This window comes from Piliocolobus tephrosceles, chromosome 6, assembly GCF_002776525.5.
Source record: "Piliocolobus tephrosceles isolate RC106 chromosome 6, ASM277652v3, whole genome shotgun sequence".
Taxonomy (NCBI): domain Eukaryota; kingdom Metazoa; phylum Chordata; class Mammalia; order Primates; family Cercopithecidae; genus Piliocolobus; species Piliocolobus tephrosceles.
In genome coordinates, this window is record NC_045439.1 from 115,146,914 (window position 1) to 115,160,709 (window position 13,796).

General features: G+C 40.0%; 1 protein-coding gene across 4 annotated transcripts in view; it reads left to right on the top strand.

Moving 5' to 3' along the window:
* HECTD1 (HECT domain E3 ubiquitin protein ligase 1) overlaps window positions 1–13,796 on the top strand; it is a 111,365-nt gene that overhangs the window by 31,275 nt on the left and 66,294 nt on the right. For all 4 annotated transcript variants that reach the window (XM_023227434.3, XM_023227433.3, XM_023227435.3 and 1 more), the window contains exons 4-10: window positions 2,783–3,010; window positions 4,086–4,367; window positions 4,464–4,734; window positions 5,774–5,850; window positions 5,935–6,033; window positions 8,387–8,501; window positions 9,069–9,243. In XM_023227434.3, the coding sequence (XP_023083202.1) occupies window positions 2,783–3,010; window positions 4,086–4,367; window positions 4,464–4,734; window positions 5,774–5,850; window positions 5,935–6,033; window positions 8,387–8,501; window positions 9,069–9,243 (1,247 nt within the window). The remainder of the gene's footprint in view (window positions 1–2,782; window positions 3,011–4,085; window positions 4,368–4,463; window positions 4,735–5,773; window positions 5,851–5,934; window positions 6,034–8,386; window positions 8,502–9,068; window positions 9,244–13,796) is intronic.

Here is a 13,796-nt window from a genome sequence, read left to right on the forward strand (position 1 = left end):
ACCACCACCCACCAGTCCTAGGCATTATTCTGAGCACTTTAAGGTATTAACTCATTTAATCTTCACAGTGACTCTATACAGGATAGGTTGGTGCCAGGAATGTTATCTTTTTTTTTTTTTTTTTGAGACAGTCCCTATGTTGCCTAGGCTGGGGTGCAGTGGCACAACGTCAGCTCACTGCAACCTCCGCCTCCCACTTCTAGTGATTTTCCTGCCTCAGCCTCCCAAGTAGCTGGGACTACAGGTGCCCACCACCATGCCTAGCTAATTTGTTTTGTATTTTTGGTAGAGACGGGGTTTCACTATGTTGGCCAGGCTGGTCTTGAACTCTTGACCTTGTGATGCCCCTGCCTTGGCCTCCCAAAGTGCTGGGATTATAGGCATGAGCTACCACCCCCTGCTGAATATTATCATTTCCATGTTACAGATGAAAAAAATTCAAGTATGCTAAGGTTAAGGAACGTACTTGGGAGTAGTGAGCAGCAGAGCCAAGACTTAAAGTTTAGGATTTGAAGATTAGGAAGTCTGGTTCTAGGGCCCAGGGATTTAACTATTTTGCTGTATTCCCTGTAGCGTAAGCTGTTGTCTTCATGTAACTCTAAAACTTTGTGTAGTTCTAAAAGCATTAGTACTAGATTTTACATTTAGTGCTAAATGAATACATTTAGATTTTACATGATTTTTTTTTTTTTTTGAGGCAGTCTTGCTCTGTCTCCCAGGCTGGAGTGCAGTGGTGCAATCTCAGCTCACTGCAACCTCTGCTTCCTGGGTTCAAGCGATTCTCCTGCCTTAGCCTCCTGAGTAGGTGAGACTACAGGTGTGTGCCACCATATCTGGCTAATTTTTTGTATTTTCAGTAGAGATAGGGTTTCACCATGTTGGCCAGGCTGGTCTCAAACTCTTGACCTCAGGTGATCTGTCTGCCTTGGCCTCCAAAGTGTTGCTGGGATTACAGGCTTGAGTCAGTGTGCCCAGCCCCTGATTATTATTATTATTATTATTATTATTTTATGATTTCTGCTTCATTCTTCTTATGGTGCTTGCTGCTTTAGGTTAGCAGTTCTCAAATTTTTTGTCTCAGGATCTCTTTACAAGTCTTAAATAATTGGGGATACCCAAAGAGCTTTTGTTTATATAGGTTTTGTCTATTTATTTAGCATATTAGATACTGAAACTGATAAATTTAAAATATTTATCTTAAAGTAATTACATGTTATACATAATAGCTTTAATGAAAAATAACTTTTTTTTTTTTTTTTTTTTTTGAGACAGAGTCTCGCTCTGTTGCCCAGGCTGGAGTGCAGTGGTGCGATCTCAGCTCACTGCAAGCTCCGCCTCCTGGGTTCACGCCATTCTCCTGCCTCAGCCTCCTGAGTAGCTGGGACTACAGGTGCCCGCCACCACGCCCGGCTAATTTTTTTTATTATTAGTAGAGACAGGGTTTCACTGTGTTAGCCAGGATGGTCTCGATCTCCTGACCTCGTGATCCACCCGCCTCGGCCTCCCAAAGTGCTGGGATTACAGGCGTGAGCCACCACGCCCGGCCAAAAAATAACTTTTTAAAATAAACAAAGTTAGAACACTGGAATTGTTAGGCATTTTTGCAAGTCTCTTAACACTCTGTCTTTACAGTAGACAGCTGGATCTCCTATCTGCTTCTGCATTCAGTCTAGTACAATATCACACCATGCTTAGCTTCTGGAAAATGCTACCCTAGACTCATGAGAATGAGAATGAAAAAGACAAATAGTGCTAGAGTATTATTACAAGCTTTTGCTAAATTACTTGTAGTTCTTTAGCTTGCGATACAGATTTCACTTTCTAAACCTGCACTGTCCAGTATGGTAGCCACGTGAGTCTACTGAGCACTTCAAATGTGGCCACTCCAAATAGAGATGTGTTGTAAGTATAAAGTATACCTGCAGTTTTAAAGACTATACATAAAAGACTATAATATGTATCAGTAATTTTCTATACTGATTTCATGTTGAAATGATGATGCCTGGATATATTGGGTTAAATAAAATGTTATTTTTATCATTATTATTTTTGAGACGGAGTTTCATTCTTGTTGCCCAGGCTGGAGTGCAGTAAGTAGCACGATCTCGTCTCACCACAACCTCCGCCTCCCAGATTCAAGTGATTCTCCTGCCTCAGCCTCCTGAGTAGCTGGGATTAGAGGCATGTGCCACCACGCCTGGCTGACTTTATATTTTTTAGTAGAGATGGGATTTTTTTCATGTTGGTCAGGCTGGTCTCAAACTCCCAACCTTAAGTGATCCGCCTGCCTCGGCCTCCCAAAGTGCTGGGATTACAGGCGTGAGCCACTGCGCCTGGCTATTACTATTATTTTTTGAGACAAAGTCTCACTGTCTTGCTCAGGAGGGGAGTGCAATGGTGTGATCATGGCTCACTGCAGCCTCGACCTCCTAGGCTCAAGTGATCCTCTAGCCTTAACCTCCTGAGTAGCTGGGACTATAGCACATGCCACTACTATGCCTGGCTAATTTTTGTATGTTTTGTAGACATCAGATTTTGCCAAGTTGCCCAGGTTAGTCTTGAACTTCTGGGCTCAAGCGAACTGCCCACCTTGGCCTCCCGAAGTGCTGGGATCACAGATGTGAACTACCACACCCATCTAAAATATATTATTAAAATTAATTTCATTTGTTTCACTTTTCTGTTTTTAATGTGTCACTAATAAATTTGGAGAGCGCATTATTTCTGTGATTGTTGAAAATCAGGCTTGCATTCTTTTGTTACGTTTGTTTTACTATTATAGGTATTAGAACTGATATGTACTCGTGAGTCAGGAGCAGTCTTTGAGGCTGGTGGTTTGAATTGTGTGCTTACCTTCATTCGTGACAGTGGACATCTAGTTCATAAAGACACCTTGCACTCTGCCATGGCTGTGGTATCAAGACTCTGTGGCAAAATGGAGCCTCAAGATTCTTCTTTAGAAATTTGTGTAGAATCTCTGTCTAGTTTATTAAAACATGAAGATCATCAGGTAAATAAGTTGCTGTTATATACTTTCCATTTTCAGAAAGTGATTTTTATAGTGTCCCCTATTTATAATTATGATTAATTTGTACTTTCCACTTGATGAAATAGAGGTAATTCCATCTTCTTTCTCTCATCTCTCCATGTGGTAATCTCCATTTTGGGAATGAAACTTTTCAGATTATAGATGTGATATATGTTTATTCTTAAAATTTAAATACCATAAAAACATTTTTACAGCTGTACTTGTACTGAGTATAATTTTGTTGACTTGGTGCAGTTTTGTTGACCTGATTTTGTTGACTTAAGATAGATCTCATTTAAAGTAAATAAGACAGTATTTTTTATTTTTATTATTTTTTGTGAGACAGAGTCTTGCTCTGTCGCCCAGGGTGGAGAGCAGTGGCATGATCTTCACTCACTGCAACGTCTGCCTCCTGGGTTCCAGAGATTCTCCTGCCTCAGCCTCCTGAGTAGCTGGGACGACAGGCACCCACCACCACCGCTGACCAATTTTTGTATTTTTAGTAGACACAGGGTTTCACCAGATTGGCCAGGCTGATCTTGAACTCCTGACCTTGTGATCCATCCACCTCGGCCTCCCAAAGTGCTGGGATTACAGGCTTAAGCCACCGCGCGAGGCATAAGACAGTATTTATAATCTTATCTGTAAACCCTTAGTGAATTAGCATACTTTGGAAAATAAAACTTTTAATGCTTTTTTATTGTTCAGATGTTATTTTCAGTTGATACAGATTGTCATGACAAAAGTACACATAATAATAGTTAATATTTTTTAGCTTTTACTATCCATCTAGATTCTTTATATGTGTTACCTCATTTAAGCTAACACAATGAGATGTAGGTACCGTTAATATCCCCATTTTACAAATGAGGGAACTGCCTTAAGCAGTTTAAGTAACTTCCTTGGATTACATATGGAGTTATGATTCAAATCTAGGCAGATCACATGCTTAATCACTTTACTACAGTTGCCTTTCTTGTAGTGTCAGTATTGAAATGATCATTACTAACCCTTTGTGGGTGAATTTTATCTGTGGGCATTTTCTTCACATTGTTAGGTTTCAGATGGAGCTCTGCGATGCTTTGCATCACTGGCTGACCGATTTACCCGTCGTGGTGTTGACCCAGCTCCATTAGCCAAGCATGGATTAACTGAGGAGCTGTTATCGCGAATGGCTGCTGCGGGTGGTACTGTATCAGGACCATCATCAGCATGTAAACCAGGTCGCAGCACCACAGGAGCTCCTTCCACCACTGCAGATTCCAAATTGAGTAATCAGGTGTCAACAATTGTAAGTCTGCTCTCAACACTCTGCAGAGGCTCTCCGGTAGTAACACATGTAAGAATGTTTTTGAATCTTTGCTTTTTAATCTTCAGAAAAAGTTTTTATATAATGCTAATATATTAAACTTCTTTCTTCCCATTCTCTTTCTAGGATCTTCTGAGGTCGGAGCTTCCAGATTCAATTGAAAGTGCATTGCAGGGTGATGAAAGATGTGTGCTTGATACTATGCGTTTGGTTGACCTTCTCTTGGTGCTATTATTTGAAGGACGAAAAGCTTTGCCAAAGTCTAGTGCTGGATCTACAGGCAGAATCCCAGGACTCCGGAGATTAGATAGTTCTGGGGAGCGCTCACATCGGCAGCTGATAGATTGTATTCGAAGTAAAGATACTGATGCACTTATAGATGCAATTGACACAGGAGGTCAGAAAATATTTTTTTAAAATATAAAAAGAAAGTTGTGAGATAAGCATATAGGCAGTTCCTAGATTTTGGACAGTACTCTTAGAAATCCAGATAACAAAGTGGCACCCCTTCAATATTCTCCATTCTCCCTGTGTATAATTGTGTAATTATCAGCTTGGTTCATGGTGAAACCTGAATAAATGCTTGTTGAATGAGTAAAACTTCTATAAAGTTTGAAATTTCTGTTTTATTACCTGAAGGAGATCTTGTAAATTCTAAAGTTTTCTCAAGACTGATGGAAACTGATGTGAATGAATTATAATAATGCAGATTTTTTTTGACTGCTGCATGAGGTGATCAGCAAATACAAATTCCTGAAAGATGCTTCTGGGTCATCAGATTTGTTCTTCTGTGTTCTTTGGATTATAGATGTGGATTAGCCGCTTTTAGCAACTACTACCTTATTGTGTATTTAGTGTTTTCCTTTCTTATTTCATGTTTGTTTTTAAGACTTAAAGCCTTGTGAATCCCCAGTGGCTTAAAAATTTTCAAATATTTTTTCTTCCTGTTTTTGCAGTGGGGACAGAGTCTTGCTCTGTTGCACAGGCAGGAGTGCAGTAGTACAGTCTTGGCTCACTGCATCCTCTGCCTCCTGGGCTTGAGCGATTCTCCTGTCACAGCCTGCCGAGTAGCTGGGATTACAGGCATATGCCACCACACCCGGCTTATTTTTGTATTTTCAGTAGGAACGGAGTTTCACCATGTTGGCCATGCTGGTCTCGAACTCCTGACCTCAAGTGATCCGCCCACCTCGGCCTCTCAGAGTGCTGGGATTACAGGTGTGAGCCACCGTGCCTGGCCTTAAATACTTTTTCTTAGCTGATCTCAGGTTTCTGATTATGTACTACTTTATAGTTGAACTAAATATTTAAAACACTCTCTTCGCTCTTTATTTAGATGGTGACTAATGACAATCTTAAAATGGTTCAGTCTTTAGAAAAGTTTTATATTATTTTATTGACTTTAAAAATACATTTTTTTTTCTTCAAAATTTCAGCCTTTGAAGTAAATTTTATGGATGATGTAGGTCAGACTCTATTAAACTGGGCCTCTGCGTTTGGAACTCAGGAAATGGTAAGCTAATAAATAAAAGCTAGTATTTAAATTAAAGAGAGACATTAATAAAAAGCAGCTTTATGATTCGTTATCATTTTACAGGTAGAATTTCTTTGTGAGAGAGGTGCAGATGTTAATAGAGGTCAAAGGTCATCATCATTACATTATGCTGCATGTTTTGGAAGACCTCAAGTAGCAAAGGTAAAGTCTAGGTTTTAAAATTACTAATTTTTAACATTTACATGGTTTAAAAATTAGAATGATATAAAACCTTTTTTTCCATGCCATCCCCATCCACTTCATTCCCCCTTACTCACTGTGTTTCTTTTTAGTGTTTCCTAGTGCAGATTCAATAAAAACATATATATGTGTGTGTTTCCTCCTTTTCTTATACACTGACCTGTACTTTGTTTTTTTACTTAATAATATAAATTAGAAAAAAAGTTCTCATGTAGAGAACTTTTTTATATCTGTATGCATATCCTATACTACAAGTTTATTCATCTAGTCACCTAGAGTTGAACATGTGATTGTTTCTAATTTATTACTCTTGGCAATGAATAACTTTGCCTATATTTTCTGTTGTTTGTGTTAATCAATAAAATATCCTTTTTTTTTTTTTTTGAGACAGGGTTTTGCTCTGTCACCCAGGCTGGACTGTAGTGGCACAGTAGCGACTCACTGCAGCCTTGAATTCCTGGGTTCAAACGATCTCGTGCCTCAGCCTCCTCAGTGGCTGGGATTATAGGCGTGTACCATCATGCCCGGCTAATTTTTGTACTTTTAGTAGAGACAGGATTTTGCCATGTTGACCAGCCTGGTCTCAAACTCCTAGCCTCAGGTGATCTGCTTGCCTTGGCCTTCCAAAGTGCTGGGATTATAGGGTTGAGCCACCGCACCAAACCAGATACTCTGTTTGTAGAAGAATCACTTGACTCAGACTAGCAAAGGATTTTTGAGAGTTATTTTTACAGTTAGAGAAATTGAGGTTCAAAGAGGTTAAATGAAAAGGTTTACATCAAATATATGAACTAGATGTCTATAATCTGCCAATTGTGAAGTTATTTTACGTAGTACGAGGTTAGTCCACTCTGAAGTTGGGCATACCTGGATTTAAGTCTCAGCTTATGCACAAAAAAGGCTGTGTGACCTTGGACAATTTATTAAGTTTATCTGTAAAATAAGTATATATTCTTAGCAAGATTATTGTGAGAATTAGAAACAATATTGTATAGATTTACTGTAGTTATCAGCATATTGTAGGTGCTCAAATGGTAGCTGCTATTATTGTCATCTTTACACTACAACAAAATTTTCAATAACAGGTTAGTAGCTTTCTAGCCTGAGAACAATGGCCTCTTCAAGCCTGAATTCTATTTGAATTGGTTAGTTTTTAGAGAGAATGATGCTTCTAAGGGTGACTAATACTAAGTAAGCAAAGAAGGTTTTAGAGTTTCCCTTTCAAGTACTTTTAAAGTCAACCGTTAGCAAAAAAGTTTTTATTGAGCCATTGTGATTAAGTAGTTTGGGTATGAAATTATGAAAGGTTTAAGGTGTTAGTGGGTATAGATGGATATATTGATGACTTTTATTTTTGAAACGGGGTCTTGCTCTGTCTCACAGGCTGGAATGCAGCGGCACAATCATAGCTCATGTAACCTTGAATTCCTGGGCTCAAGTGATCCTCCTGCCTCAGCCTCCAGAGTCCCTAGAACTACAGGCGTGTGCCACCATACTGGCTAATTTTTATTTTTATTTTATGATTTATTTATTTACTTATTCGTAGAGATGAGATCTCACCATGTTGCCTAGGCTGATCTTGAACTCCTGGCCTCCAGTGATCCTCCGATGTAGCCTCCCAAAGTGCTGGGATTACAGGTGTGAGCCACCACACCTGGTTGACTTTTTGGTCTAAAATTTAATTGGACTTAACTTGGTAATTGGCAGTATATAGGAGGCGATGTCGTTGATTGTCAGGTCATAAACTATAACAGTACCTCTCTTAAAGAAATTGGGAGGTGGGGTTTGATGGAAAAAGTGACATGTTAAGATGGAACATACTTAATTTGAGAAGATGATAAATAACTAAGTACAATTAATTTGTAAGTTTTTTTGATATGAATAGGCTGCTTTTTTGTTTTTTGAGATGGAGTTTCGCTCTTGTTGCCCAGGCTGGAGTGCAATGGTGCGATCTCGGCTCACTTTAACATCTGCCTCCCGGGTTCAAGCGATTCTCCTGCCTCAGCCTCCCAAATAGCTGGGATTACAGGCAGGCGCCACCATTCCCGGCTAATTTTGTAGTTTTAGTAGAGACGGGGTTTCTCCATGTTGGTCAGGCTGGTCTTGAACTTCAGTCCTCAAGTGACCCACCCACACTGGCCTCCTGAAGTGCTGGGATTACAGAATAGGCTGCTTTTAAGGTACTAAGTGCAAAGGCAGAGATTTGGATTGCCACCTACTTGATTAATAATTCTGGAAAATCTTTCATTTACATAGTTGGATGTCAAAGAGATAAAGTATTGTTATATTCAAATTAAATGCTTTTCTTCTCTAGACTCTGTTACGACATGGTGCAAATCCAGATCTGAGAGATGAAGATGGGAAAACTCCATTAGATAAAGCTCGAGAAAGGGGCCATAGTGAAGTAGTAGCTATTCTTCAGTCTCCAGGTGAGTGCTACATTCTTTTCCTTTTAAGCCATCTGCTGTTATTTTTCATCTTTCACTTCCATAGCTTTCTGTAGACGCATTAACATTATATAAATGAACTATTCCTATGAAGTCAAATAATTATATATGTATATCCTTACATTTGATAAACCTTTAACAGCTTAATCTTCTATGTTCTTTGAGACCATGACTGCCTGATTCCAGAATGACCAAAATCTGAAATTCAAGGAATATGGGAATGTCAGATAAAGAATACTTTGGTGGTGTTTAGATAGGGTAGTTTGACAAAAGTTTTAAGTTTTCAAAGAGTTGATGAATCCAGAAGCTCTGTGAAATAATTTTTGGAACCAAGTGGAGTATCCAAAATTACCTCCTTAATTTGTTATTGAGCTCATTGAAGTTACTGATGCTCTTCAGTATTATAAGCATCATTGAAACCGTGTTCTAATTTCAGTTTATTTGTTAATTAAAGATAATTATTGTTCGAAGTTGGATATATCTTAAGGTTTTTTCCTTGAAAGCAAAAGTTTCCAAAACAGTACTTCTTTAAAAAATATTTGTCTGCAGGTGATTGGATGTGTCCAGTTAATAAAGGAGATGATAAGAAAAAGAAAGATACAAACAAAGATGAAGAAGAATGTAATGAACCCAAAGGAGATCCGGAAATGGCACCCATATACTTGAAAAGGTTATTGCCAGTGTTTGCACAAACATTTCAGCAAACTATGCTGCCTTCAATAAGGTAGTTATTCATACTATTTGTATGTGTTAGTCAAATTACACCAATTATATGGTTTTATTTATCTCCCTTTTCCAGAAGGGAGGTTTATTTTAATGTTAAAAAAGTGTGGTAAGAATAAAAATTAGATCAGAAGTGGGAAGTCCTATCTTTTCCTCTGATGATCTGAATGAAGAGGGGGGAGGTTTAGAAAAGATTCCTAGATTCTTAACAGATTTTTGGTAGCTCTCTGAATATTAAATCTCTATTTGGTAAGTATTGCAAACACTTACTGAGCTTTTTGGAAGCCTGTTGGTAGGGACAGTATGAGATGGCCACTGGAGGAGTTATACAGATAGATGAGACTTGGCTCTTGCTTACTCTTCCCCTTGTGAGCTAGTAAGGCTGTATGTGGGTAAAACACAGAGTGGTAAGTGGTAGATGAAGCACATATTCAGGGTTCTCTGGGAATAGAGATGATTTAACAACTAATTGGGCTGGGCAGATTGGAGACAGTTTTATGCAGAGGTGAGATTTAAATTGTGGTTTAAAGGATACTTAGGAGTTTTCTAGGCAGACAGATTTGGAAGCATGGGTGAAGAACAGTATGTGCAAATGCATGAAGGTATAAATCCATCCATCAGGAACTCCTTGTGGCTCTCCCTCTACAGTGCATCCATAGCTTGCTATTTCTTTTCATCTTTTGCTAGTCAGTACTCTGATCCAAACTCCCAAAGACAGTGGTTTGATCACTGTAGTGGCCTCTTAATTAGTCATTCTGCCTTTTCTCTCTTGCTCCTTTACAATGTTTGTACATATTAGGCTGAATTATATGTGTAGATGTGTGTGTGTATATATATTTTTAATTAATTAATTTTTTGAGACAGGGTATCGCTGTCATCCGGGCTGGAGTGCAGTGGCTAGATCACAGCTCACTGCAGCCTCGACTTCCTGGGCTCCAGTGATTCTCCCACCTTAGCCTCCTGAATATCTGGGACTACAAGTGTGCCACCATACCCAGCTAATTTTTAGTACTTTTAGTATAGATGGGGATTCACCGTGTTGCCCAGGCTGGTCTCAAACTTCTGGGTTCAAGTGATTGCCCACCTCAGCCTCCCAAGTGCTGGGATTATAGACATGGGCCACTACATCTGACCATATATATTTTTAGAGACAAGTCTTGCTCTGTCACCCAAGCTGGAGTGCAGTGGCACAATTATAGCTCACTGTAATCTTGAACTCCTGTGCTCCAGCAGTCCCCCACCTCAGCCTCTCAAGTAGCTAGGACTACAGATGTATACCGCCTTGCCTGACTAATTCTTAAATTTTTTGCAGAGACATGGTGTTGCTCTGTTGCCCAGGCTGGTCTTGAACTCCTAGCCTCAAGTGATTTTTCTGCCTTGGCCTCCCAAAGTGTTGGGATTCTAAGTGTGAGCTTCTGCATTGCACCTGGCCTGAGAATTACGTACTTTTTTTTAAAAAATTTTTTTAGAGACAAAGTCTTGCTGTCTTGTCTAGGCTGGAGTGCAGTGGCGCAATCACAGCTTACTGCATACTTGAACTCCTGGGCTCAAGGAATCCTCCCACCTTAGCTTGCTGAGTATCTAGGACTACAGGTGTGCACCACCACACCAGCTAATGTTTTTATTTTTTTGTGGAGATGAGGTCTGGCCATCTTGCCCAGGCTGGTCTTAATTCCAGGGCTCAAGCAATTGTCTGGCCTCAGCTTCCTGAAGTGCTGGAATTACAGGCATGAGCTACTGCACTTGGCTTGAGAATTATATATTTAAATCATAATTATATCACACCACTTTCTAGTTTGAACCCTTCAGAGCTTCTAATTGGCTTTAACTAAAACTCAGCTCCTTAACCCTTAGGCTTGCAAGTTCTTAGATAATCCCAACCCAGCTCTCCACCTGAGTACTACCTAACATTTGGCCCATTACACTTACGCTAGCCTTCTTTCTATTTGTGGAACCCTCCAAGCACATCCTTGCCTTAGGGCTTTTGTATTTGTTTGTCATCTGCTTGAGACTTTCTGTCCCCAGATCTTCTGAATGGGTGTTTGCTTCTTATCATTCAGATCTCAGTTCAAATGTTACATCAATTGAAGTCTGTCTCCCTGATGTAAATTTACCCTGTTACACTTTTTTTTTTTTTTTTTGAGACGGAGTCTCGCTCTGTCACCCAGGCTGGAGTGCAGTGGCCGAATCTCAGCTCACTGCAAGCTCCGCCTCCCGAGTTTATGCCTTCTCCTGCCTCAGCCTCCCGAGTAGCTGGGACTACAGGCGCCTGCCACCACGCCTGGCTAGTTTTTTGTATTTTTTAGTAGAGACGGGGTTTCACCGTGTTAGTCAGGATGGTCTCGATCTCCTGACCTTGTGATCCACCCGTCTCGGCCTCCCAAAGTGCTGGGATTACAGGCTTGAGCCACTGCGCCTGGCCCCTGTTACACGTTTTTTATCAATAATGTTTTACTGACTTTACAAAGCTTACGTTATCTTGCCTGGGCACGGTGGCTAACGCCTGTTATCCCAGCACTTTGGGAGGCTGAGGCAGGTGGATCACTTGAGGCCAGGAGTTTGAAATCAGCCTGGCTAACATGGCGAAACCTGTCTCTATGAAAAATTAAAAAATTAACTGGGTGTGGTAGCACTTTTTCATATTCCCAGCTACTCAGGAGGCTGAGGCAGGAGAATTGCTTGAACCCAGGAGGTGGAGGTTGCAGTGAACTGAGATCGCGCCACTGCATTCCAGCCTAGGCACCAGAGCAAGACTCCATCTAAAAAAAAAAAAAAAAAGTTACACTATCTGAAATACTGCTTTTTGGGGGCTTTTGTTTGTTTTATTGTCTTGTCTCTTTAAGGTAAGCACCATGAGAACTGGTGAGATTCAAGTACCTTAGGTACTCCTGCATTCCTACAAAGACAAGGAGGTATAGAATAGGGCCTGATCCTTAGGTCCTCAGTAGATATTTACTGAATGATTGAATGAGTGTTAGCAGTTGCAAATATTTCAGTATTAATGGAGTACAGGATACATTTGGAAAACTCAGCGAGTAACGTTAAGAAAGTAGAGAGGAGCTTTTTATAACCTATGAAGGCTTTTGTAGGCCATGTGAAAGGGCGTGGACTCTACCTCACAGTTAAGAAAGATTATTAAAGACCTGTAAGGAAAATTTGACACATCTGGATTTCTGTTTATCAAGATCACTTCGACAGCCTGGCCGAGAGAAGAACTGGAGGAAGGAGAGAATAGAAACAGACAGGGATTCATTGAGATAGGAACTTCAGGGCAACTGGATTGGTGAGAACAAATTTAAGAGTTTGGCAGATGGGTTTTATAGGGATTGGTGACCAATTAGATGGTGGATTGAAGGAAGAAAGGGTGAAAGATAACTGCAGGTTTTTGGCTGAGTAGGAATCTGATTTTGGTCATTTTCAGTTCAGAAGGTCTATAGAACATGCAGTTTTATAAGATTCAAGTACCTTAAATACCAGTATTATGAGCTGACATTAAAATACAAGCAGTCTGCTTTAAATAGGAGAGAAGTGACAGCAAAATAATTCACTGTGAACATTTAATAGCTTGGTTTTTAATTCTTCCCCAAATAGCTACAGAGGTTTGCTGTTAGTGGGGTCACTCTTTTTTTAGAAAAAAAACAACAACACAAGACTTGAATCATCTTAAATGAGCAAGTTCAGTTTTGAACAAGATAATTTGGTCTGAAAATTTTAGAGGACCATCTGTTACGCCGATGCAAGAATAATTCCGGAGTAGAAGTGCTTCATGATAAGGCTATCAGAAAATTATAAAGTATGCTACCATATAGCAGAGTTCCCTTACTGGATGGTTATTTTCTGTTATCATTTTAAATGTTTGGAGATATTAGTGTTAGAAAATTTGATGCTGCCGGGCGCGGTGGCTCAAGCCTGTAATCCCAGCACTTTGGGAGGCCGAGACGGGCGGATCACGAGGTCAGGAGATCGAGACCATCCTGGCTAACCCGGTGAAACCCTGTCTCTACTAAAAAATACAAAAAACTAGCTGGGCGAGGTGGCGGGCGCCTGTAGTCCCAGCCACTCGGGAGGCTGAGGCAGGAGAATGGCGTAAACCTGGGAGGCGGAGCTTGCAGTGAGCTGAGATCCGGCCACTACACTCCAGCCTGGGCGACAGAGCGAGACTCCGTCTCAAAAAAAAAAAAAAGAAAATTTGATGCTAAATTTTCCCAGGTAATTATTAGCAGACACATTTAATTGTAGCTAGGAAAATAATATATGTCTTAGTTAAGAACTCATACTCTGGAATCAGCTCATTGCCACTTTCCTTTTTGTTTGGCCATGGGCAAAGCACATAACCTCTTAATTAATTGGCTTGTCTCCAAGGTGAGGATAGTTATACTTAATCCTCTTTAGGAGTGAGAATAAAAATTAAATATGTGTGTAGCATAGTGTCTAGAATGTTAGCGGTATTTGAAAAGTGATAAGTTTATTTTTTGGAATTATTTAGCATTATTAAAAACAAGGGGGAGCACACGGTAGTGCACTTCTAGTCCCAGCTACTTGGGAAGTTGAGGT